Source organism: Ornithodoros turicata, chromosome 3 (genome assembly GCF_037126465.1).
Source record: "Ornithodoros turicata isolate Travis chromosome 3, ASM3712646v1, whole genome shotgun sequence".
NCBI lineage: Eukaryota > Metazoa > Arthropoda > Arachnida > Ixodida > Argasidae > Ornithodoros > Ornithodoros turicata.
The window spans coordinates 68,096,383-68,124,083 of record NC_088203.1 but is presented as its reverse complement, the minus strand read 5'-3'; the positions used below and the strand labels follow the sequence as shown (position 1 = coordinate 68,124,083).

At 43.9% G+C, this 27,701-nt stretch overlaps 1 protein-coding gene across 1 annotated transcript; it reads right to left on the bottom strand.

Moving 5' to 3' along the window:
• Positions 1–2,036: 2,036 nt before the first annotated feature.
• On the bottom strand, positions 2,037–22,523 carry LOC135387250 (uncharacterized). The gene is made up of 8 exons (XM_064616537.1): positions 22,459–22,523; positions 8,278–8,321; positions 8,124–8,211; positions 6,540–6,568; positions 5,304–5,361; positions 4,511–4,554; positions 3,893–3,986; positions 2,037–2,238 (listed from the first exon to the last, which is right to left on the bottom strand). Exons 1-8 carry the CDS (start codon positions 22,493–22,495, stop codon positions 2,123–2,125), a joined length of 510 nt encoding a protein of 169 aa, XP_064472607.1. The 5' UTR covers positions 22,496–22,523; the 3' UTR covers positions 2,037–2,122.
• Positions 22,524–27,701: the final 5,178 nt, after the last annotated feature.

The window sequence follows — 27,701 nt, the reverse complement described above, 5'->3', positions numbered from 1 at the left end:
GATCAAAGATTCTATCTCTATTATTGTTCCTTTGCCGAGTACATCGGAAGGTAGGTCGGCATGGTATGGAAAGTGGTCTACTTTTCACGCGCTAAGCGCACAGGCGAGATGTCAGCATTACAGAAATTAAAGCAAAACAGAGCAGGAATTGATTATGCCAGTACGGTATTAATAAGCCCTCCAGGAACAAAACTGTGACACTCTCGTCTGCTGTTATTCTCGGAGCTCCCTTTGTAAAAGAAAAAGAAATAATACGAAAACGCAATGGTCCGCGGATCGAACCAGCGAACGCCAATACCGGAATCTACACCACTGAGCCAACAACACTTCAGGTTATCATCATGAGGGATCAAGACGCAAATGCTTCGGAAGCCACACTGAACCTGTCGTCACTTCTTTCGTCGTGGGAAAAAAACTGGAGCATCCTACCTTGCGCAGAAAGTTGTAAAGCGTAAAAGAGAGCTTCAGCTTGCGTGCATGACATGGACACTTTCTGGGGAACTCATTGTTTTCGCGAAATACAAGCAAACAGGCACGCCAATGTACTCTGCCATGAAGCCAACACGGCGAAAATAAGTGCCCCAGGAAAAAAACTGTGACGTCCTTGCGCTTCCATTCCACTTTTACACTATCGAGGGACATCTCATAGAAACACCTAAGTGTGGGCACTTCTTTCTAAAGCTCGGGGTCAACGGATATTCCAACAAAACTAGGTGGAATGCATTGCTTCAATGGAGGGCAGGGAGTACGCAGGTCAAGCCAACTTTAAGAGGGAGTGTCCCGCAATTCTGGGAACGTAATCGAAAGAAACGTGGACTGCACCCTTGGTTTTGTGTAGCAGCGAGCAGAACTCTCGAATTTACGGAGGGTCATGTTATAAGAAATTAATAGTATCTGTTTTCGCTTTGGCATATAATTCTAGTACCTTTCGGAGTGGGTTTCTCGGGAATAGTGACCGTGGCAAGATTTTTTTCTGCGTCTTTTATACCTGCCTGCTTTCTTTTTAAACCGCTGTGTTCATTGTCCGTTGTGGATTGCACTAGAAACGAGCAGCCAGACTTTATTGCGCAGTTGACCAAGGTGTATGGAATCAGTAAAACAGAATTTATCAGGACTGCGTGTAGTTTCGTATCATTTATCCTGTTTGAGCACGCGGAAGAAAAAATAAGATGCAATAAAGTGAAACTAGGTTTCGTCCCTGCAATCGTAAAAACAGTGCCTCGTCCTGACGGAAAGCCCTCGGCGCCTCAACTCGTACAGATAGTCTAGTTAACTAAGGTAGACTACACTGAAGACTACCAAAGCATTATTGCCTGTCTTACCGAAATCAATGCGAAAGCAGTTCTCTCGAAAACACCGGCGTTTAAGGCTCGATATTTTCGAGGTTCCTCAATGAACGATTAGGAAAGCCGCCAGAGCTACCTCCTCAACCGGTAGTCATAAGACTGGACACGTTGTTCAGAACTGTCATATACCACACGGATCACTTCGTATGGTGGTCCATACGAAGTGATGAGTGTTACAACGAGTGCGACAACGCGCTCGCGCGCTCTTCCAGATTGCGATACCATTGCTGCAAACGGCTCAAGAATTGTCTTCATTCTATAGAAAGTGCAATAGTAATTAATAATCTGCCTGAAATGCGTATGGTAATGCATTACTATTGCGTGGTATCCTGGTATACAAACGGTACACCGTCAATTCGGAGGGGTTCTCTATGCTGCTCTTCGTGGACGTCTCTGCCTAGTTGACGCTGGCAAAACATCATTCTTGAAAATTCATTGGTATAAAAACTTGGCAAAACAGGGAATTTATGCCTCATGAATGTCATCACCAAGACAATTTCTACATTGTTGCATGTCAGAATAATCGCTATTGTATTTAACGTGACCTTCCCTTTGACGCGGCCAAGGTAAAAAGAGGGCATGAAATAAAAGTAACGAATGATTTACGATTTATAATACTCAAGAAAACGAGACACACCGCATGAGAAGGACTCAGACGTCCTCTTATTGAAGACACCAGTCCACCAGAAAGTCAGTCACCTTCATTTATACAAAACGCATTCCGCAGTTAAGTCTCGGTTAGAATAATCCTAGAATTGACATTGGATTCGTATCCATCAGGCTGTCAAGACAGAAGTAGCCGATGCACACCCGTCACAAGTGTAGGTCCCATCGGGCTGAATTAAAATGACGCTGTCGGTGCAAGATCCTGGTGGTGTAGTCTTGGTGGCACCTGAAAATAAGTGGCGCAACCAATAGTTAGATGCCCCACGGGTTGCTCGTTTGAACGTGAAGGTATGGACTAGAAATATACGAGAGAGTGACTCATAATCATTGAAAAAATCTATGTGAGATAAAAAATTGGAAACCTTCTAAGCGACTCTTGTGAGGGTTTTTTTTTTCTACCCAAACAGGTGTTTTCTATGAGTGTACCTCGTTAATTAGTCTAATTAGCTTAATTGAACTCAGAAATTTGCCAAGGAAATGTAACTTTTTTTGTGTTAATTAGAAAACCCATGGCTACAACACACCATTTCAGTCACAAATACAGGATCTTTTACAATGTTTCCACAAAAATATGACACCCAAAAACGCGTAACAATCGCCAGAAAAGCCATCGCTCGCACAGGCGCACGCTCGGCTTTAGCTTGGTCCAGTTGCCCCGGCTAAAGTATGGGGAGGAGAAATGGACAACACAGAAAACAGCAAGAAGCCAGGTCTATCCCCTTTTTGGTGCCTCCTTTTTTGTTTGGTTCATTTTATCTGTTGAGAGGAACTCAATTAATAGGTTTATCAGATTGCGTCCGGTCCACGCCATCTCTTTTTTGTTTCTGTTTTTCTCACGCTATTTCTGTTGCGAAGTGGGTGTGTCTTCGGGCCGTGCCGATAGTCCGGGCACTGCGAAATCCGAAAAGGCGCTTGCAGAGATGCGAGTTTTCGGGTGGCAAATAATTGGAGAATAGCTGAAGAAACTTTAAATTACAATTGGAATAGCATGTGGTGGCGGCGGATTGCCTAATTAACGCAAAAAAACGTTACTTCCCTTGGCAAAATTTTGAGTTCAATGAAGATACTTAGCCAAACTAATGATACACTCGTGCAAAACTTCTGTTTGTGTGGCAAAAACCTTCACAAGTGTCATGCAGAAGGTTTCCGATTTTTATCTCACGTAGATTTTTTAAATAATAATTAGGGGTCACTCTCCCGTGCAACACCCTGTATATTGCACAGTTCGTCCTTGTCATATTGATGAGTGTTCTGAGCTAGTTATGAATTTCTTGATTTATGAGGAGTTATGGACTTTTACAGGGTGACAAAGAACATTATGAAGAATAACTGACACTTTACAGCAGCTTTTATCGTGGACATGCAACGTACGGCTTCTATACGTAACAAGAATAACTAAACCAACTTCGTTCCTGGCTAGTGAATTAACGAGAAAGTGAATTAGCGGTGAGTGAATGATTTGAATGGCAGGACACGTTTTGAAGCCGCTGCATACGGCAATTGATTGCGCATCTCTAATAGGCAGTGTGTATCAACTTATCCAGTCGGAGAAGATTTAGCAGAGTCAACGTGTCGCGTAGCAAAGTGTTAGGAAGGCCTCTCGAAGGCGGCCTCTGTGAAGCTGGCCCTGGAAGCCCTCCACCCCCACCCCCCGGCTCCCCCAGCATGCCGCCATGTCAGCAGGCAGGGTGCATGGCAATGACCCACTACAACCAGTTTTTGGGCACTTCTACCCAGACTCCGGGGAATGTTAGCAACAAATAGCTGCACCAACTCGCTTTGGAATGTTTCTTCTTCTTCGATTCCACAGCGCTTCAAAATTAAACAATATTGACGAATACCAATAACGTAGTAAGTCGTTAGAAACGTGAGGTACATACATTGCGCAGTGTGAGTACCATAGCAGGGGCAAGTAATGCAGACGACACCTGTGCTGGCGTAACCGCATACCTGGCTACTGGAGCAGACGGGACCCTACGAAAAGAACACTAACGGTAAAGAGCCGACGAAAGACGTTTCGGATTCTTCTGCATGTTGCTTCCCAGGCAACAATGGGAAAGTGTTAGTCAAGGTAGATCGAAGAATAAGGCTTTTAAGGTGCTCCAAAGGAAGTCCAGAGTGTTGACGGTAATGTCATCAGCATGATTCGTCAGACATTTTATTGTGAGCAATTGAGAAGAGTGAAAAATGGGACAATGTTAATGTGTATGAGCAAGATGACTAAGTAAGGCTAGAGCTATTGTCGGTGTACATCAAGAACACCCGGTCCTCCTTCATGGCTGCTTTCTTTTACAAATGATACCACAAAAAGAGAAAAGAGGAGCTTTGCGATTCGGTTCTTAAATACGTTTTCGAATAACAGCCAGCAAAACGTATTCGCAGCCAAGTGCAATACACTGTTTGTGCAAGCTTTTCGGGTATTGAAGTACCAAGAAGGTTAATTTGGTGACGTGACCGATGACGTAGGGTTGCCCTAACGGAAGTTGTAATGAACTTACGTTCGCACCTCCGCACCTGGTATCCTTGTGTTCGATCACAACACCTGAAAGGTATTAAAGTATTTACCTATTTTGTGAGACTAAAAATCTGCGTTTGGGCAGGCATTGTCTATACCAGTGGCCTTGGCAAGAAATGTATAAACAATTGTCACATAGGCTATATACTACGCGTAATACTTAATACGCTATGTTTACTGATAGGCTTAGCGCATGTGTTGTTATCACATATTTGGGAGGGCTCCGCAGTACGAGACCTCATTTGCAAATTTTTATGTTTCACTGCAAATATATCAAATGAAACTAATGTCCGAGATCGATAAAAGAAGGAAAACCATGCGCAGAAACAGCAACCGAGTTTCTCACAAGCTGTTTGGCGCCATCATTTTTATGGTCGCGTGCACATTGATGTTTGCAATGACGATTCACCTGTCCAGAAGGATTCGGCCTGGCATTTACGGAGGACACCCGAAACACGTTCAGCTAAAACGGCAGTAAACGAAGGAAAACTGAAAACTAGCAATATACGATACACAGCGTCCCAAGCTTTACTAAGCTCCCACAAGATGGGTGGTGACGGCTCAAATCCCCCCCTCCCCAATATCGTCTAATTTTATCGTATCGTCTAGTTTTGGAAGTGCATTTGGGAGAAGGGAACAGGGTGAAATCTCCCCCCCCCCCCCCAATGTAAACTCCCCGATAAGCCCCTCCCGATTTTTTTTTTTTTTTTTTTTTTTGGTACGCCGCTGGATACTATACACTGGATTGCAAACTGTCATAATAAAAGTTTCCATACATTCATAAGGTGAGCTTGGACAGGCCTTCTTCCTGCAATCGTAGCCGCTGTTCAAGCACTGAAAAACAAGTACGAATGGATCAGTGCGCGTTATGCAGACGTGTTTTGAGCGTTCGCGGAAAAGTTTACTCTGATTTTTTTATGCGCTTAACAACAACTCGATGCATGACGATGGTCTATGTGCTTCTTAACCTGGCTAATAAATATCATATCCCTTTCCACCAAAAATAGCCCATGTTAGTTTTCATACATTCGCTAAAGTTGTAGCAACAGGCTACATCGCCATCAGCAGGATGATATGAGACCGATGCCTTAGCTAGAAGCTAATTTGTGTGTGCCTCCAGAAATGCGCTTTAAAAGTCACGGCACAGAGAACCCTGTGCAGCGGAGAAAGAGAGTTCGTGGCAACTCGACTGATATTTATTCTTACGTAGTAACTGCAACTAGTTACTTTGTTTGGGAAAAGAACTTGTAACAAGTTGCAAATTTTGGTGAAAGCAGCTGCAAATGTAGCTGTCATTCAGGTTGTGCCATGTTTTGCGATACGTTTGAATGACCTGTATGACTTTCTCGTTGTACAGACAACGTTTTTGAAATTCATGTGCGGCCACCCTTCCAGCACTGTTGTTAAGAAAAGACGGGAGAATTTATTGGCAGAAAGAAAGAAGAAAAAGGAGAGAGGTCAGCAAGGCAGCAAGCCGTATTGCTATTAGAACAAAAAAAGACGGACTGAAGCGGCTTTACTGCGTAGCTGTAACCAATCATGTGATGTAATTGCCTTTGTGCAGCAGAAGTGATAAAATAATGCTGCATTTACTCGGCTTTCACTCAAATACAAAATTGTTCTCCTTGCATAAAAAAAAAAAGTCTCCGACCGTTTTCCTTGGATCCGGCTCGACCAGATCGCTGTGTTTTCCAACTCGCGTCGTGTGTGTCCTGTAACATTATTCTCAGGAAATTATTGAAACGTTCTTGGGCCCTTAGAATAATTTGGCCGGAAACGAATCTCCCGCTCTTTGTCACGTGAACAGAGCAGAACTACGTCTCAATAGCACAGTCGCCCAGTTGCTCAGGGTCACACTTTCACACGTAACACACCGGAACACATTATGTCAGTTACACCGTAACGCATCAGCTGAAATGTAATGGAAGAACGTAATGTAAGAAAAGAATGTAACCATAATAATAAAAATAATTTTGACTAGTGTTGGGACATGTAAATTAGCTAATACGTACTGTGCAGGTACCACCAGATATTGGAGAACCTGCGTAATTAAAAGAAATATCATTATGGAACAGAGAAACAATAATCACTCTTTTATATTGTGCGCTATATCATGGGTTATCACAAGGGCAGAGCGAGGAAAATGTAGATTGGATAAGATTGCGTACAAAAAGAGGGAGAACAATGGATATGGGGCATCCCACCTGTATAATTCGATACGGGGAATACTTGTCCAACATCGCTATATACGTGTACTAACGAAGTACAGGACAACGATATCGAGAAGAGAAACACATCCCGTTGCAGTATGACTAGATGCGTTGTCTTATAATTCAAGTTATTAGAGCGAATGGCGGACATATATTAAAGTTCTCTATCATTAATGTCAGCGATATAATTATAAATATAAATTAATCAACTTTGGGTACCTAAGAATGGGTACACGTCTTTGCATGACCTCTGGAAAGTACAGACACAAAGTCCAGAAAGTACAGGTTACAGGAGCAATGAGGTATAATTTAAAATGGTCTGACAACCTGTTTCATTCGTCAAGCTGCCCGTCAGGAGCCATCATGCAAAATAGCTCCAATGTGCGGTGTATTGTCACCAGGTAACCACATTTACAAAAAAAAAAAAAAAGCAAGAAGAAGAAGAAGCTCGGAGAAAGCAGCCGCGGAAGGCTGGCTCATCGGCTCCCGTGGCGTCGACAGGTCCCACGTGATTTTCCTATTTATTTATTTCTTCTCAGCCCATGTGCTGCCTCTACCAGCTTGAGCCAAGACCATCTAGATAGAGAAAACCTGCTTACACGTCGACGTGACGTAACAACTAAGATTGAACCAATCAGAATCGTGTTTTCAACGGCCGTAGCCAATCACGAACATGCGTTTAGCTGTCGTAGCCATGGAGACGAGCCACCGTCAGCCGCATGGGCAGCCACTGCCGTCTGCGAGTTGTGAACGGCCCCGCGTACTAAATGGTGAAAAGAATAGAGTGCAAAAGATCCCCATATTTTTCTCAAAACTGATTTTCGTGTTGACCTTTTTGCGAAGTTAGCTGCAACCACTTGCGAGTTTTTGAATTCGTGGAATTGCGAATCGCGGTAGCAAACGAATCCTGACTTTGTGTCCACGTAGCAAAGGAGGGAGAGAAGCCATTAAGCAGGCCTTCGGTATCTAGGTGGCGTTGCTCGAGCTACGCCGGCCCCGTCACGAGTCACATGATCGGCCCTGACAGGTGACCTCACGGCGGACCCTCCTCTTTCCATCGTTCTCCAACACTCTCTTCCCAAGAGTGAAGGATTTTTGTAGGTGCGCGGAACCCTCTCGCGCTCCCTGTAGGTCACCTGAGATCGTCTTTCTGTGGCAGGAGAGCATTTTTATTTGTGGCAGAACATGCTGCAGCTAAAAATATGTGCCACCATCTCAATGCTCCTTTAAAGAGAGCTAGCAAGTAAATATTCGGGGACACTCATCAGGGCGTGGCTCGACGGATGTCCCCTTGGCACCATAATGCTACAAAATAACATGCATGAGCCTCGTATTGTCAAGAGTTGCCCAAAGGGACGCCGAAAAGATGAAAATGAGAATCCTTACAGTAATAGGCGGGATTGCAGTTGCCAGCGTTCGTTGACGAGAAGTTGTAGTGTGGAACACATTCCTGACTCGAACTGCAGTCGGATTTCTGAATGTATCGATAATGAAAATAAATTAGGGAATAAATTCAGCCGAAAATGAGTCAGCAACTTACAGAGGTGCATGTCGTTAAGGCTGATACACCCGCCGCTGAATACCCTGCAAGAAAGGAGATAATATAGAGGCAGTTGAATTGTGAGTTGCTGCGACACACTGACTATACGAAGCTGGAAATATTATGACTTTCGTATTGGTCCACCGAAAAGTTGTGCTTATGATTCACAGTTCAGCTGTCTACCAATTATAGACCCCCTCTCCACGATTTTTGCATGACCTCGTGCTCTCCAAGGACAACTTCTAAAAATTACCTGGAGGGCAAACTTGCCACAAAAAAAAAAAAAGAAAAACATGAAGAAAACACAGATGTTCAATACTGGGATATTCTACGAGACGCCGCTCTCACGCACATGTAGGGCAATGTGGGAACACGGTAAGGAATAACCTGCCAGTACTGCGCACATCAGAATTTCTGAATGTGAAACTTTATTCCAAAATACTAAAGTGGTGGGGGCTCACAAAAAAGTATGAAATGATGCAGGCAAGCTTGATAAAGGGAAGGAACGTGTTATGGTCAATTCCGCTGGTGCTATTAATACAGCTAAGTGTAGAACATGTCAGTGGGTGATCGAAACGTCCGTGCACCGAAACGGCGGAACACCGAAATGTCCGCACCGAAATGTCCTAGACCCAGGTACGGGTACTTAATGCGAGTGGGAAAGCCTCGGCGGTCTTCCTGTGGATTCGTGGGTGCATCAACGTAGATGGGTATAGCATTTGGGATGGCTGTGTGTGCGACAGCTGATATGTGATATCTTTCCTCGTCTGTGCATGTGTGCTTGTGTGTGCCCTGACACATATACAATAATATAAATGTCATACTACTGTGCGCAAGTGACGTATGCTGTAGGTTCGACGGTCTCTTCATGAAATAATGCGACGGACATGACGGAAAGCACGTTAGCTCGGTTCTCGAGTGTTTGTGCGCTGAACTGAACTATTATTTTTGTGAAACAACTTCAATGTATTGCAGTTGTAGCGAGATAGTTTCCTTGGTTTTGTCGCATATTGTGTTTGCTTCGTCTACTTTCTCTTTTCGCCAAGTGGTGTAAGCCCCGCTTTGACCATTGCGGCCTCCCTAAGGCATATGTGTCAGTTTTGGAAACAATAAGGTATACTAATATTGTTACATGTGACACATTGTAGTATACTGCAGCCACCTTCACCGTTTGTCTGATAATTTGCACGGTTACTACTTTAATATTATTTGAATAACTTTTATCTGATACTGTACCATCAAAGAGGACAGGAATCCATTATGGTTTAGAATTATTTTTCCTTTGCAATGTTCCCACACTAATCTTGGTGACAAGTTCCCCTCATTAAATTCCTGAATTTTTGAGTTGTATTTCACACTGCTTACAGCGTAATGTGGAGAATGAGAAAATGTATGCTTCTCATGTTTTCAGCATCCTCTACAGCAACTGCTCTTGAGCTAAAAACCCAGAAACTGCACATGAAAAAAAAAAAAAAATAGAACAGACGACACAGAAAACGGACACGACAAAATGATTGGTACTGTGTTAACTGTAAATTTGCGTGTGTGTGTCTGTCTGGTTCTGCATTTTCGTGAACATGTGCCATGTTGCCGGCACCCTTGCCCTCTTGTCACAAAAACAGCCTCAGACATAAAAATGCAGACAAAAAAGTAGAGAATTCCAACTTAACATAACAAGAAAGAACAAAGATGGGGACACAGGAACACTCCCCGAACAATACTCCCATCTCCTTAAACAGCGACCGGTTGTGCAATCTCTCATTCAGTTTGGCACTGATGATGTCCGTCGCATGACGGACGAAACGTCTGAGTAAACCTTGTTATTTTGTTATGTTTAGTCGGAGTTCTCTACTTTTTTGTCTAGTTATGTCGTCTCCCGGCTTTTGGAGTATTTTTGCATAAAGATGCAGGTTGTGAGAGGCACATAAACACTGCTTACATTGCTAACCTGTCTATCACAAGGTATGTGAAAGAATTGCCAAATTAAAATTCAATAATACAAAAATGAGGCTGAAATACATAACTCCAATAGAAGGGAGAGTAAACATTGGAATAACAGGTAAATGTAAAGCACTGAAGTGTTGGCATTCTTCTGATGTGTATGATATACTTCTCTATTTAACCCATGACATATATGTTGTCAAACATTGTAACTTCTTGCATTCAACATCAAGGTGCAATACCTATTCCATCTAAGCGACTCGTTTTTACACCGACACATGGCACACCATTTTGGCACAAAGATTCGATACCCCTGCTTGTTGGATATATCAAGCAAATACTGTGCCAAAATTGTGTTACCTATATGACATGCTGCATCTGCTGAGATATGTTACGGGAGAGAAAGACTCGGTCTCTGTTCCGAGCTACAGACTGCGCGTGACCGACACTGTCGGTAGACGAGGATCGCTCGCTCTCGATCGACATTTTGGGAACGACCCATGCAACTTTTGATATTCCGGCGTGCTTGAATCGCGAGGTGCACCGCACGAGCAAGCGAGTTGTTTGCAACCGATGGCACGTGATGCGTGATGTCACGTAACGACGGCACCATGTATTTGGTATTTCATTGCCTTCTAAACGTGTCGCTTGTGAACGACGCTATCGGCTGTGTCTCGGTGCACGAGCGACTGCTCGGACCCAGTCGTTTGGCCTGTCGATTAGCCGAGAGCATTAAACGGAGATGGCTGCAAGTTACTTCGCGTGGCTGCTACTAAGGCCAACGCGGTCGGGACCTATGTACAGGTCGACCTGCCTTCATCGCTCTGTGAGGCAGAAGCGGCCTCGGGCGGTACCATATAAATGACCGTTGATGCGGACTCCGAGGCCGGCGGTGCCCGTATCCCGAGTCTCCTGCATGCCGGTCGTAGCCACTTGTCCTATCACAGAGGCGAGCCGCTCCTCCAGCTCAGAAAGCGATTCTTTCGGAGGAAGGACCTCCTCCCGTCCCCCGCGTGTGGTGTGAGATGGGAGCTGCCTTGGCTTTGGTGGCGCTTTTCCAGTCGGTCCACGTCTAAAAGTTCCCATTGAACAAAACTTCAATCAAGCAGTCGGATATTGCAGTCGTCACTGCTGCCGCGAATTTTGAGATTTTTGTTGGTCCTTCGCATATGATACTAATTTACGCACCTTTCTCCACCTCTCGACGGGTTTCACTGCACCACCGCTGGCGTTCAAACGTGCAGCCAGCTCGCACCACTCCCTATTTCTGTCTTGCGATGTGTAGCCAGCGGACGGCCCACCAGTAAAGAGATTACGGTGCTTACCCACATAGTCGAGCACAGTGATGGGCAAAGTACCTCAAAATTATACTTAAGGTAAAGTACCAAGTACCTGGCGTCATTAGTACTTCAAGTACAGTACAAAGTACCCAATTCCAAATGTACTTCAAGTAAAGTACAAAGTACTACTCAAAGTACTTCAAGTATTCATCAAGTACATTGCGAATTTAATTTGTACCACTTTGCATTTCAGTGTTTAGTATCTGTGTCTTGCTTTTTTTGCAAAACTATAGCGAGCATTCTTGACAAATGCTCTAAAGCCTGCTAAATCGTGAATATGAACTTAAAAAAGGATGAAGCACAATGTAAGCCATCATTTTTATACGACTGTGATCTGCAGCAATGTAATCTATGTGACCAATTAAAAAAATGTAAAATGTAAAAATTAAAACATGTGTGTCTTTCAGATTGTTCATCTTGTCATGCAATCACACATTGTGATATAAAATGATTCTTAATTGCCAATGAAGGAAACAATATAAAAAAAGCATAGAACCCTGCATTGGGAGAACTGAAATGACAATTGCCCAAGTCATTGTGCTGTCGGTTGCAATGTCATAATGTGTGCGTTCCATTCGTTTTACATAATCATAGAAGCGTTGATACTTTTTCAACATCTCAAGCCTCTCAACAATAAATCTGCTTCAACAAATATGCTCTTTAACAGCACAAAAATCCTATTTGGTAAAATGTCAGACTGGACTCTTGGTACTGCTCCCACTAAAAGCACTAAAATGACGGCAAGAATACGAAAACACACAGATAGCGCGCTATCTGTGTGTTCTCGTTTTCTTGTTGTCATGTTAGCGCTTTTAGTAGGGTGCATTTTTGATACTCTTTTGTGATTTTTTGTCTGGAGTCCAAGTTTGGGTACTTGAGTACTTGATGGGAAAGTACTCGGAAAAAAGTACTTTAAGTACAGTACAAAGTACACGATTTAAAATGTACTGAAAGTAAAGTACAAGTACACAGAAATGTACTTAAAGTACTACTTGAGTACTTGGTACTTCAAGTACTGCCCATCACTGGTCGAGCATAATGTGAAACTGCTCCAAGGTGGGATGTGACCGGTGAATCCATCGCAGATAGAGGAAATTATGCGAAAAGAAGAAGCACACCTTTTCTTTTTTTTCTTTTTTTTTTCGTCGTCTTTTATTGCCTATATTTGCTTTTATTTCAACTGCACAAAGTGATATTTGCAAACGCGCTCGCGCAATCGCTTTGTCGTCGTCACCTGCGATGCACGTGACAGTGACGTTGAACACGTCGACGGGCTGAACGATGGTAAATAACCCAAGCGCGCGATCGTTACACGTAACCCGAAATACCAAAAGTGGCAGGTATCGTTCCCGCCGCCTCGATCGCTTCGCCTACCGACACCGTCGGTGGTCCGGAACTACATGTTGTAGATGCTCAACGGATTGGGAAGTTGTCAGTGGTTCCTTTGCCTTGGCCTTTCGCACCTCCGACTGCTTTTCACTGCATGTATTCACTGTCAGCCGTGCAAAAATTTGCTAGAGCGGGAAGCCGCTATAGAACGTATTAAAAAAAAAAAGAAGCATTACACAGGCTGCTAGCTTATGAGGGTCGGAACCTGCCTGGCGGCAGTCGTCTTCTGGTAGTTCGTGTTAAAAGTTGCTTTTTTTCACGTTCCCTTCTGCTGAGCTCTCCCCGCTGAACGAGCGTGCGCATCGGTCAAACGACAGGATCGTTCACGCGCGGCTCGTCTGGAAGCAAAGGGTACTAAATTCTCGGCGCCGTCGTTCGATGTCATCACACACCACGTGCTGTCGCTTGCAAACGACTCGATTGCGCGAGCGACGCACCCCGGAATAGTTCGCAGTGTTTATGATTGATGTAGGCCATGGCAACTACAGATAAACTTTGCAGATGTGCAATGTTTTCTTTTGTGAACAAGACTAACCTAAATATATTCCCTTGTAATTTTTGTCCTACTATTAATTGGGTTTAGGGTTTCTGGTATTTAGGTGTGCCCCTCTCTTCCGATCTTTAGCGGAAATTACACATTAGTTACGTGTCTTCTGAGGCTCGTAAAAAAATTGTCGTCTTTAAGTGCACACGAAAGCTACCTTTCGCAGACACTACGCTGCTGGCATACCCCATACTGGCAAAACCCTTGTACAAAGTACCTTGGAAACGGTTTGGAAATGTTTCAGTTGAAGGCTATTAGGTTTATCACTAAACAGTATGCTGAGGGTCAGCTTAGAGGATTCATACTTTGTCCTCCCAGGATCCTCTTCACTAGGCTGTGCACATCACCTGGATATTGTGCCCTCTGTTCAGGTATCAACGTTTTTAAGTACAGCTTTTTGCCTTCTACAATTGCCAAACAGAATGCTACTGGTAGTGGAAAAAGGGACATCGTACTTTGAACAAATCTTTGCAGACTGTTTGCTACTGCCATAGCCATGATAATGGCTGCAGTATGTATAAATAAGTTTGTAAGAGGCTGAACGAACAAGCAACACATATTGTCATATTGTGGTTTGGGTATGGTGAATGGGCGCGAAATAAGTACTGTTTCCCAAATTGTGTGTTGAGTCTCCCCCAGGACAGCTGCAGAAGTAGCACAGGAAACACAGAGAGCTTAAGAAAATGGATATAACTGCACAGTGGTATATGGGCTTTATATCCTGCTGCATCAATAGATCTCTTCTGGGGTTGTAAACAAATAACATCATACTGTTCAACAGCGCCACAAATTTGGTACAGTTGAGCTACGCTCAAATCTAGAGGCGGACAAGGTCGCACATCAAAGGCATGCTCTTAAGGGGATTACAGTGGTCTCTGAATGGGCACGCGACTTTCGGTCCTACTTTTCTTTCAAGAGGAGGCAGCAAACAAGTGCCCATTCGTGGAACCCAGCCCTCCCCTACCGATTTGTTTCGGTTTCAGTCTGTCTACCAACGTAATGATGACATTTATATTATATTGAGTTTTTTAAGTGCTGTCCGGAACATGTATGTAAGTATGTATAAATAGTTATGCCAATAAATTATTTATTATTAACCGCTTTTGTAGTTTGAATCTCTTGAAAAACCATTGCACGGCACCAGAACACAAAGGCAACATTATGACTCTCATTAAACTCTCTGCTTCACTACAGGAGTTATTATTACTGAAACATTCACCACATCACCGATTGAAAAAAGAAGTGTGTGTGAAGTTCAAGAATTGGCAGCCCTTGATCTTGATTCAGTTAACTAGAGTTGGTGAAACCGGGCCTACACTCTTAAACCCGTACCTTTTATTGTAACTTTTAGAAACATGTAACTTCTATATAGACGTAGATTTCGAGATTTCTTATAGGTTACACCACTGTAACGTATATTTAGAGGTTAAAAGCGACCAAGGTCATGTCTTTACAACACGAATAGAAGTTACATCTCGGAAAAAACAAAAACAGCTTGTTGTAACTTATAAATGTACCCTCTACTCCGACACTGTACCTTCTAAGCGAAATCTCCAATGATAATTTCTTTGTTAGTTTCTTATCGTTTGTTTTCCTTCTGTTTTTCAGCATAATGCCACGTTTCAGCCTCCCATTCGAGACGACAGTTGCGAATCTACGCTGTTATTTTTTATGTGTTTCAGCGTCATCTATACGTCGACTACATGTTATCAATGCGGTATGAACACAGATTATAAGTTCGCAGTCTGGAATACTGATAGTATGTTTCTTTCTAAAGGGTGGAAAACCATTGTCAATGCCGCAACCACCAAGATTTCCGATTTCGCTGCGTAGCCGAGCGTGGTCTAGGTCTATCCACACTGAGAGCGGTTTCCTTGAAACGCTTAACGCTCGTCGTCCGTCCGTTAACAAGTGTAACCTGTTTTAATCAGTTTTTTTCCTCGCGTTTATCATAGTATCGTCAGGAACAACGGAAAAGCTAGATGTCGCTTGCAAACAAGGATATTTTCGGTGTTCTCAGGGGAAAGTGTAGTGAGTGCGAAGATTGCAAAGAATATATAACCGAAAACGAACGTCACCAGCGCAGCACTAATTCACACACTTCATACACTGGGTAAGTGTACATTTTGTGGTAGGTGCGTGCGTTATTTTGATAGCAAGAGCTCTTAGCGCATGTTTGTTGTGATTATGGCAAGCGTTTTGCGGTCCTGCATATGAACGCCACTAACGCTTGCTACTTTTCAGCTCTAACCGGCGTGCATTTTGCGAGCTGCGGATATATGCATCGAGATATATAATTCGCAGCTTCCTACTTGTTGTATTCTTACGATATTCTAAGACTCAATCGCGGAGTGAACGCCTTCCCGCATTTATGCTGCTTTATAGCTTGTGCTTTGTACGGATTTGAATAGTTCCGTAAATGTTACTCTCATTGCCCAAACTTTTGTTCCCAGGATCCCACATGCAGGTTCACATACCGTCACCAGCGCAATGCAGTACCTCACAAACTCGTCCCAGAGCGCCTCCAACGTTGATAACGCAGTAATGTAGTGACTCCTGCGTTACTGTACACTCATATTTCTCAAAGTTGTGTGCGTTTTATGTAATACTGTATTGCCATTTGCGCTCTCCTCTGCAACACGAATGTGGAATAAATTTTTTTCTGCTGCAATTCTCCATTTCGTTGGGTCTGTTCATCTTAGCAAACATTGGTCAGTTGTTTTGACTCGCTGGCTTCTTCGCACTTTTATGCATTGCTTCTCACTTAGAAGATAGTTCTTTTTTCCACATACATGGTAAAGCGACCATGGTTTCTCCTCACATCAGAATCGCACTTGTGCACAATGTGTCACCTCTCGACAGACTTCTGTTTTTGTAGTGTACATATGTTCAAGATCTCCTTTTCTGCTGGTACATTTTGGTACCTTGGTGTGTTCTGTAAAGGTCTGTCCATATCCCACGCACTGGGTGTTTGTTTTTATTCGCATCACACCAGCGCTCATTTGACAGGTGGGTTATGTTAATTTTCGCAAATTAACCCATCCGTAGTTACAAACATTTCCGACATTTCCTGACGCATGTGTTTGTAACTACGGATCGATTAATTAGCAAAAATTCACATAACCCACCTGCCAAATGAGCGCTACTCTGTTGCGAATAAAAATAAACATCCTGTATAAAAAGCCGCACGTTGGCGTAACCTTTACGGGCAGGTGCTGGATTGAAGGCCGTAACCTCTAATTAGTGGGTTTCCTTGTAACTTTTATAAAAGGTACTGCTCAGAGGGTACCTGGTAGCTTCTGAAATAGAGGGTAAAATATTGCGATTTTTTACCCTTTACTAAAGGGTACCGAGTTAAGAGTGTACGGAAGTCACCGAAACATTCATCACATCACCAACCAAAGTTTTTAAAAAGAATCGAGTGCTAGCATGAAGGTCTGGCAATTGTGAGTTGCATTTAACTACTGCCTATCTTCCTCTGCATGGTACTAAAAATTGTCATCATTCAAAGTGCTCATCCTCTTGGCCCAGATCCTGTAACAGATTTATCAGCCATTTGTGTTCCTATTTGTGGTACTGTGGCAAACTAGCCACTACACCCACATACCAGCATTCCTAGGTTTCACAGAACACGTAGTTATTATAAGAGTGTTTTAAACCACCTCGTACAAGTTGCAGGTGCTGTTTAAGAAAGTTATAAGAAATGGGGTTAATCGTTCCAACATCAACTTTATTTTGAGATGGACAGGGCGTTTCATCGCCACAGTCAACACTCTACCCAATAGATGCTGCTAGTGTGAGGAAGGAATTAATGTCCCATGGAGTCCAAAATTGTCAAAATGGGAGAGAGAAAAGAGCTTTGAAAGCTGCTGCAAACGCTGAGGAAAGAGCTTTGAAGGCAGGCATTCGTGGGCTCGATTTAGCCATAGGCCAAGCAATTTTAGAGGGAGGGTAGGAGTCTAGATTATTAAGATATCCGAAAATGGCAGCTTGGAAAGCTCGGTAGTGTGGGCAATGACGAAGAATATGCTCTGGGTCTTCCTTCTACAGCACTGCAGTGACAGCATCAGAGACAGTCAACTTCCCTTGGGTGGTAATGCCACTGAGCTGTAAATGCCCCATTGAGTCACACTCCAAGTGTCACAGTGCACCATCTTGGTGAGAAGTGTTTTGTGGCATCCAGAAACCAAGCTCTGGGTCAAAATTTCTGAGTATAGACGAGAGGGAAATGTCAGTTGTCCATTCACAGGAAGACAATTTGTACAATCCATTGGTCTGTTGGTCAACGAGGTCTGCTTTCTCCATGACCAGTAACAGTCCTTTGCGATCTTTCACTGTGATCTAATTAAACACCTGCCTCCTACGACGGTGTTCCCGGCACAGTTTTACGTTGCTGAACCACTTTTCGCGGCTCTTATCAAAGATAACATTAGCGGTTCTTCGTATAGGCGGAGGCCGAGGAAAGCAAGAGACGTTTACATAATGTTTACGTTATTGCCGTCGTGACAAATGGTTGACACAGCAGTTTTGCGGTACGTTTTATATGTTGCTCATCCTGGACATTTTTCTCTACCCGATTTCATGTCCACAGCAACTACGACTGCATCAATGTCACTTTACCCATGAATTCCTTCATGAGTTGCACACCAGTTAGCACACCAAGTCGTTACACGTCTGAAAAATACCTGAAGAAATCGCCAGAAGAAACATATGCTTTATTAGAGCTTGCAGCGATTATCCTTTTTATCCGCAACACCATACGATACACACGGCTCCGTCGTTACTCCACTTTGTGAGATAGCCTCGTTCCCAATGGTAGCCGAACGGGCGAACCGCTGAAGCGTTGTTTTCGTAGTATTCACACGCGTAGTTATTTACGCCTATAACTTAATTAAATTAATGAATAATTGAGAGATATTCTGAATTCGACACAGAATTGCATAAGGACTCGCTATTCTGCAGCGTGACCCGCTTCCACACTGACTTTCTCACGTGAAATCATGCTTAAGGCGGTGCATCACCGCCAACGCTCTATGGGAATCCCCATACATTTTTCAACTCCCGTAGCGCCGCGAAAATTTGGTTGATCTCCGTACAACTACTTTTAAATGTAAGAGGTAATGTAAGAGGTAAAAATAAGAGGTAATGTAAATTATTTTGACGGCGTCGGTTTCAGCCGGTTTCAGTCGGTTTCAGAAGGTTGGATTTCTTAGCGTGGATTTCAAAAGTTTTATTATTACGAGTTGGCAACAGGATACACCCCCACATCAGGCTATCCTGGCTGACTAACGGCAAATGCGCCGAATTATGCACTGTTTATGCATTTCTGTAGGAAATATGCATTTTATGCGAATTGTGCATTAACGCGCAATATATGCATTTAAGGGCAACCTCCATGGAGCGAATTTTTGCAACGAAGTTCGCGCGGCAGACTGCCACGCGCGTTCCGCCGCCAGTTGTTCGCCGGCACCAGCTCCATGGAGCGAAAAACCAGCGGACGGCGTCGGGAAGTCATGCTGTGATGTCACTGTTGCCAGGGTATAAGGTGAAAGCTTAGTGCAACTAAGCAACTTGCAATTTTGCAACTAAATCCAACAACTGTCTGGAAAGATGCGCCCAGTAACGTACCGAAAGGCATATTCACTACTGCGAAAGGAAAACATGTTTCTTGGCAGGGAATGCCTCACGTTCTAACGATGCAGTTGGCGAAACAGCGAGCAGACGACAGCATCCAGTTGCAAGAAGAGGACGATGACGACGATTCACGAGAGCAGACGACCACGTGCAGGCGATCTGGCTTAGATTCGTAGCGGAAGAGCACTTTGATTGGTTCATCTGCAGTTGACGCTTCCGGAATCGCGGACGCTGGGCGAAAATATCTGGCATGGGCAGATCGGCGGCGGACCCTGACATTTTTGACGCCACGCGCTGGGCGTCCGACGCTGAGCGAAGTTCGCAGCTTTTTCGCTGTACATTCGCTCCATGGAGGTTGCCCTTTATATGCAACATAAAATCATCGTAATCGGCCCCAAACAGGGATCAAAAGCCGTCTTTCGTTGCCCACGTGCAGGACCATATCGACAAAGAAAAAAAAAATGTGCATTTGCATGAAAATCCGCGCTCTAGCTGATCAGTGTAGAGAACTGCACGGGCTCGGGCTTACCCGAAAGCCCGTACCCAGCTCGGCCCGTCGGCCGGGTAAAGCCTTCTTTTTACGGACCTGGGCTGGAATCGGGCTTAACCACAATGCCTCTGTTACGCCACTGTTAGTTAGCCGCGATCAACTTTTATAGCGCGCGACACTGGGCCGGGCCTGTACCCTGTAAATGTCTCGGGCTCGGGACGGGCCTATACCGCAGGACCTAGAAATTATTCGGACTTGGGCCAGGTATGGAGCCGCCGAGCCTAGCTCGGGCCTAAGAATGCGGCCCGTGCAGTGCTCTAGATCAGCGCATAAGCGACAGAAGACGCAATGGAACGGCCAACGAAACGCTATGCACGTTGCACAAAAAAGCTAATGTTTTCTGCGCTACAACGACCAGATAATTCGCCACTACTTTTCCATTTGTGAACTTTACGGAAGTGGTGATAGGCTTTCCTCAGAACGAAAGATACACTTCAGGGTCATGCAAATTGTTGAGAAGGGGTATGTAAACAGTGTTGAATTGTAAAGAACTCATAGAGGTAGTGGTCACTCTTTGTCCTCGTGCCTGTTGGTTTGTTTGTAAGAGATTGAAGAGAGGTCGGATCGTCTCAGCCGTCGCCGTGCTTCCGTTAGATCAACTATAGTTTTGAAACATAAGAAATGCTTACGAAAGGCTTTATGAAGGCTTTATTAGGCTTATGAAACACATGAAAGGCTCTCAAGATTTTTCATTTACAAGGTTCTGCTGTATTTAAGCAGAAAGGAACTTTTGCCTCCTCGTTGTCTGTCCTAACGAAGTCATAGTGAAGCATTTCTCCCCCGTTTGCCTGGTTAGTGAAGCCTCCCAAATTTCGCTTTCGCTCGGTATTTGGTATCGAGCTCTTATCACAGTCCTGTTAAAAGCACTTTGGCATGCAGCTTCGCGGCTGAGTCGTTTATATACCATTTTTTGTGTTCATTGGGGTTGGCGTCTACAGAACTACCCGTGCGATGTACACATGGGTCCTCCAGCAGGGCAACGGGATGTCGTAAATAAACCCAATGGAGCAAGGGACGCCCGCACTTCATGGTTGATGCCGCAGTCATCCACCGTTATTCTCAGCCCCCTTTTTATTAACCTTTTGAAGCAGATAGTTTAATTTTCTATTACCGCCGCACATTATGCTTATGGACGAACAGATATCTCCTACCAAAAATCCACGAAACGGGTTTCCCGACATTTCGGAGCCGACTTGGCCCCTTCTTCTGGGTGAATAAATTGGGTAGGAGTAGCTTATTTTATACTGTAGGTGGTGAAATCGGGACCACTTGCGGGCGTTGACTATGGATGACGTGTCACAGGCCGTTGACGTAAGCCGTAGGTTGTTATTTAACTTCCCAACCATACACACCTGTGTCAAACATGTTCACATTCAAGTTCACTACGCTTATGTTATGTTTACACACGTTTGTCTAAGGATGGTGCGGTGAAATTATGCACTTAGGGGATGACAATGTCTGTGCCTTTGCTAACCCCTTTTTCCCAGTTTTTCCTCTCATACAGAAACTTAATGAGCTTTCAACATATATTTCCCCAAAAATCATTTCCATACTTGGCGGTCAATCACCTATACCTATAACTGAATTTGAAAGCTACACAAAACACACACACACGCATAACTTTATGACCTAGTTACTGCGGATTTAATTACGGCTTACGCCACACTCCATTGAACAATCTTGAAAATATTGGAAGAGAACGGCATAACACACGTTTTGCAGCTTTGGTCCTATTTCCCACACAAACGGCTGCCCCTACGAATCATGGCACGCGGTCGAGAAACTATTCTTTCCCCTTCAATTCCTTTAAATGTCAAGTGGAGCTAAGAGGCCACCAGCCTGTAAAGAGACACTAACTGATTTTGAACTTAGCATCCATCTTTGAGATACCCAAATAATCGCCCACGTACGGAGCTCCTTTTTTTCTATACCCGTTTGAATATCTTTCACCGTCCTCTCTACTGTTGCTGAGACGAGACAACTCAACACAGGAGAAATCTTGGAGCCTATGCGTACCCGTATCCCTATTCCATATGGCATAGGGATACGGGTGTATCTTTTATCACTTTTATCGTGAACATTGCAATATACCAACAGGCTCAATAGACTGTTTAAACTAAACATATCGTTGCTTTCTTGAAAGACTACGATTTCCTGCTGCGATCATCCAGAAACTGTGGCGAAGAAATGGTCTAAGAATCATTTCATGTAGCAAGTGTGTAACGCTTGTCTCATCCGATAGAAGAAACAAAATTCATGTCTATGAGCACCCAAAAAATAAAATGTGTGAATTACCGTTCCAAAACACCAAATACGTGTTTCTCCGGAACCAGTCTGTAAATCCGTATTTTGTTCGTTTTTCCACAACAAATGGAATCCTAGCTCAGTCAAATTCGAACGTTGAGGATGACATATAACAGAGTAAAATATTCGTACTGCCGAGTGAGGTGTTCTTGTGGGGGGTGATAAGCAAGTTGAAAGCGAAATTTTGTCGAAAAACTCATCACGTAAATCCATAACTTAAAAACCCGAGACTAGGGGACAAAAAAACGACAAACACAGACAGTCTGTGTTTGTCATTTTTTTGTCCCCTAGTCTCGGGTTTTTAAGTTATGGATCTATACCAACAGCTCGCTTGCTACCTCTGTATCCTCTCGTTATCATCACGTAATACCACCCAGTTCATAGTATGACCTCAGAGAAACCACTAAGATCTCAATGCTAAAATACCCCATTTATTATCTCCAAAATAAAATTGTTAACAAAAGAAAACGTATACTTACCTCCCACTGCAATGCATACAAGTGTCAAGAAAAGCATTGTGGTACACCAGTAAGTGTTCACCAGAGATCTCTAGAACCCCCTCCCCCCCTGTAGCGTATTTAAAGGGAGAATCTCGCCGCGCAGAATCACGGGAAGGATGGCTCGTGCCAAATCTGTTCGTGGAACCTTCAGGCTTTGTTTCGGTTCCCAAGAACTCATTGGTTATGCGTGACGCATGTTTGATGACAACGTCGTATGCAAACGGACGGCAACAGAACATAACAAGTCCTATCGACACGTGCCTGTTATTTCGTGTGCTTCAACAGGAAAGTTTTTGTGCAATCAAGTGTATCAAGCAGAGCGTGAAGAAATGACCGTGTGCGCGTAAAAGCTTTGCGTACAGGGTTTTCACATAAGCGCAATCAACGTATTTTTCCACACAGCGTAGTATAGTGTGAAACATGAAACCTCCGTGTTAGTCACAGCCCTGCCAGATGTAGCAATTCTCAGGGCCGGCTCTAGGTATGTGCTACTGGTGAAGTCGCATCGGACCCCGCGCTTCGTGCAACATCGTGAAAGAAAGCGTGAGTCCAATGCGAAATGCAATGCTGTCGAACGAAAAAGAAATACCAGGATCTGTTCGCTTATCAGACATTATTTCCGAGTTTGCCAGAAAGAAGATGAAAAACAGTTCGTAACTATGTGGCAGTTTTGGGAAAAGTTACTATGAAAATAACGAAGTTACAGCTACAGTTACTCGAGAAAAAACGTAACTAAGTTACAGTTGCAATTATATCACGAAAAAAGTAACTCGTTAAGCTACATTTAGTAGCTACAGTTAGTAGTTGCAGTTCCTTTGCGGATTTTACAAACATACATGGCACCAACAGTCTTTATTGTTTAAGCTTAGGTTATGTACAATGTGCTATTTATACATATTACACTTGAGAAGCAACTGGTGTTCCAAGTTCACGTCACTGAGTTTGCCTCGTTGAATTGCGAAAACATATCTGCCCACGCTAAACAGCCACTCAACCGGGGCACTAGATGGGATACCATTGTCATCTTTCAGAACTATTTTTCTAATTGGAGAATTACTGAAGGCAGTTAGGGTACTGCGCTTCCTTTTCTTCCACCTGTCGGACTCTTCGGTTCCAGCTAGGGTTGCCACCTTTCGGAGCGAAAAATACCGGCTGAGGGGCGGAGGTGGAATAGAGGGAAAGGAGGAAAGACTAGTGGGAAAGAGAAAGTCGGTGAGGAACGTTCTAGCTGGCTCGACACAACACCAGCAGCTTTGCACAACCATTGCTCTTGTCCCCTCCGAACACAAGACGTTATGTATAACAATGATAACATTAATAACACTGAATAATCATAATGAACAACTAAGAAAGTGACTGGTGACTGCGGAGTTAGGTCTGTGCTCCAGATTTATTCAAGATGTAGTGGAATGTTGAAGGGAAAACCCCGTAACTGCCCTTATGAAAGGTCTTGAGCCAGAAATCCCGGAAAAGGCTGCCGGTATCACCTCCCTACCGGCAACCGGCAGAGCGCGCAAATAACCGCCTGGTGGCAACCCTAGTTACAGCAGATTCCGTGTGAATATAGAAGTCATCACCGTCGTGATCAGCGTCGTCAGACGTCGACACCATTAAAGACAGGGATCCGAACCAGTATTTTTTCGGTCCGGTTCCGGTTCAGGCATATTGGTTCGGTTCTGGTTTAGCTCCGCTGAAATTCGGCTCCGGGAGAAACGAAAAAAGAAAAAGCGGTCAGCGGGACACTTACAAGGATTGGAACCGTTACTTTTTACGGTCTTGGTTTAACTGGTTCATCGGCAGTAATAGGTCACCGGTAATTTCGTGCGGAAATGACGTCAGTGTCCTCGCTTCCGTCTCAAGGTGAGGTGCTTTGTGATCGCTGCGTGTTTAAAATTGGTTTCCCAGTCGCTTCAGAAGCAGTATGGGTGGCTGTTGTGAATGGCTGACTGTTCCCTTCAGGACTACAATGCCAGGTGTTGCTTTTTGCAGCCGTTATACTCAATGAAACTACACACGTGCGTGCTTATTGTCGGTAAATTGGTTTATGTACACACAGAGAAGAAGTGGTTCTGACAGCCGCGTTTTTACACTTTCTAAAGAGGCTTCTAGAGCCAGGCGCATCCACCTCCAGCACCCATAGCATGCTTCGTCTGCTAGTTTAGACCCGGAAGTCGACCATTTTCCCATGATTCTTAGAAAGTACCTGTCACCTATTCTGCAACATCAAAGCGAGTCTACCCTCACCGCAAACGGTTGTCAGAGAAATGTGTGAGATAACCGTTTCAGGAAGCGTCTACTGCTGCCTCGCCACGACCACTTGCTTCACAAGACCAAGTGTTCTCATGGAAATGCACAAAGTTTTGCATAGTTTCGGCTTCACTCTCTGCCTCTTCGTTGCACAATATGGTGAGGGCATACGAAGGGAGAAGCAGGGCTCTGATATTTTATTTTATTGCACTCTCGTGGCCGTGTGCTGAACACTTAAAGGGTCTCTGACCAGAACCTGGTCAATGTCTTTGTTTGTATGGATAACGAACCTATATGGTGCCCCCAGGTTACAACTGAAACGTTTCGTTTCTGCGGGGCCGCAAACTATTCCAAACAAGAAGCCGAAAAGCGGTTTCGATTTCTGCCCTCAACTCGTGCGATCAGCGCAAAACTCTAGCTATTATGCAGTGGTTTTCCCATGTGTATGACGTCAAACGCCCGCGACGTTTATTGGTGGAAAGTCCACACCGGAAGTTCGGGTGATTTCCGCAACTTCCGTATTGCTGGGTGCTTTTTCAATATGGACGCGGAAGCACAGCGGAGTCGAGAAGTCAGCTTTTCAGCTACCTTTCAGCAGCTGAGAGGCACCTGCTACGTGCAGCAGAGTTTGGAGGCCTTGCTTTTGATAGGTTGAGCCGCGAGTCGACTTCAGCATTAAGAGGAAGTTCCAACGACAGACTGTTAGATGAGCTTTCAGCATCCATCACGATGAAGCACATGAACAGTTTGTGTAAATTTCATGTTTGACGGCGCCGTGTAAAGGGGCCGGAGTGGTTCATTGCATAATAATGCCGAAAGAAGTCGAGTGCTTATGTTGCAAGGAGCTGCTCCTAAAGTAGCATATATTTAGAACTTCGAGGGCAGCACGAACCTAGCGCTCATATTCACAAGTAAGAAGCGTACGTGTCTCGTGCACAATCATGCTGGTTGGTTTCAATACAAAATAGTTTTTCTGAACTTTCCATTATTGTTCGTCACTTATTCAGAAAGACTGCAGCTGAATTAATACTCGGCGTCCTAGCTACTAGCTTTAGCTTTGTTCAAAGCTTGCGTGTCTCATACAGGAAATAGATACGTACACTACATACCAACAGTTCGTGAGATGGATGTTGCACAGACTTGAAAAAAAAAACAAGAGAATTGTTATACCAGTCTGCGCGGTGAACAGGATACGCAAAGCCTTTCCCATAGTAACTACTACATGCTTTAAATACCCAAGATACTAGGTGGAAGTACCCCCTACATGGGGTGCCCTTGCAATTTCAGCTGTAGACACATGTCGGTAATGATGCAACTATAATAATGACCCCCCCCTCCCCCCGAACTTTTTTCAACACTCCTCCATCCTTGGGATTCTGGATAAACCACTGTGCTGACCCCTGACACAAAGCACCATCTCATCAGCCTGCTCCGCCTAGTAAGAATTACATTGGGCTCTCAATTCCACCACACCACAAATCCAACCCTGTTCTGACGAATCCTTTTGTCCACCCATTCAGTCAATATGTCGTAAGTGTTGTTCGAAGTCTTACTGTCTGATAGCACCCAAATAGTATCGTTTAAGCACCTCAAGTATTTTAATGATCATTATGTGGAAGTAAATCACACTGTTATGCAGGTTACCCTGTGTGTGACCTCGGTTCCTGCTCTCAGTCCTCCAGAAGTGCTCACTACACAAGTTGACTATCGAAAACCTCAATCTTCCATGCATGATGTAAAACCCCAGTTCGCTTGCTTCCTAGCCATTTTTTTATTCTCAATTTTCCTTTTGTGTGCAAAGTGCACACCCAGTTCGAGTAGGATGTAGACCTTGAGGAACCAAGCTTTGTATCTTGGGCTGCTCAAATACTCAAATAGGCATGTTTTAGTCGAAGATGATGTAACATGAAATGTGGTTCATATAGTTTATTGTGGCACTCAGATAATATCTTCATAATATGTCTGCAGAGATTGCTCCAAAATAGCATATGTGATGCAGCGTTATACATTATTGGGCTTCTGGGAAAAATCATGATTCACCTGATACAGACGGCAGCCTTTGTAACGGTGTCTGACACATTTTTAGCAGCCACTGTTTTAAAATATGCATTAAAAATGCTCCAACTATGAAGGTATCACGAAGTTCTTCATTTCATTTGTTTACTTAAAGACCCTTGTGAAGGGACTTACATAAATGCGGGAGGTTTTTTATCCAAAAAAGACAAATACCAAAATGATGCAAACAAAATTCGTTCACTCACCACAAAGAAATTCATTCGATCTGAAAACGATCATAGCACTTGGAAATAAATGACGATACATTTTGTTCTGATGCTATGTGGGCAGGAATGTCATTCCAGTTTGACACCATCAGCTGGTGCGGAGAGTAGAGGAATTTTTTTGTTTGTGTAGGTGGGAGCAAGTACTTTGTGCGAGTCATCAAGTCTTGGAAGTAACTTGTGAGGATATTGACAGTAAGTGGGGTGGGGAGGAGTGTGACTGTGATATAACTTATGAAAGAATGCCAGGCCTGATACCTTTCATCTGGTAATCAAAGGAGTAAGAAAGAGTTTGGCTTTAATGGCTGAGACGCTGGAAAAAGGATGATAATCACGAGCAACAAACCGTGCGGTTCTGTACAAATTCTACTTTGTCGATTAAGAGATGTTGGGATGGGTTCCAGATTGCAGAGGCATATTCCACTTCTTTTGAACATGGCAGTTGATGTTCTGAGACTGGAACACATAGAAAAGGCAAATACATACAAAGCATCAAGTGCCTAAGAAATGAATGATGAAAGAAGGCAGTCACTGGAAAGGTTAGCCAGTAGTAGGACTTGAACCCACATCTTCTGTATTACCGATACAGGGCCCTTACCAATTGAGCTAAGCTAACATGCCTCTCCAGTGAGTTCCAAGGGTGCAGATGTACCCTAGGAATAGGTTTATGGGCAGGAGAACATTAGTCACTGTTAT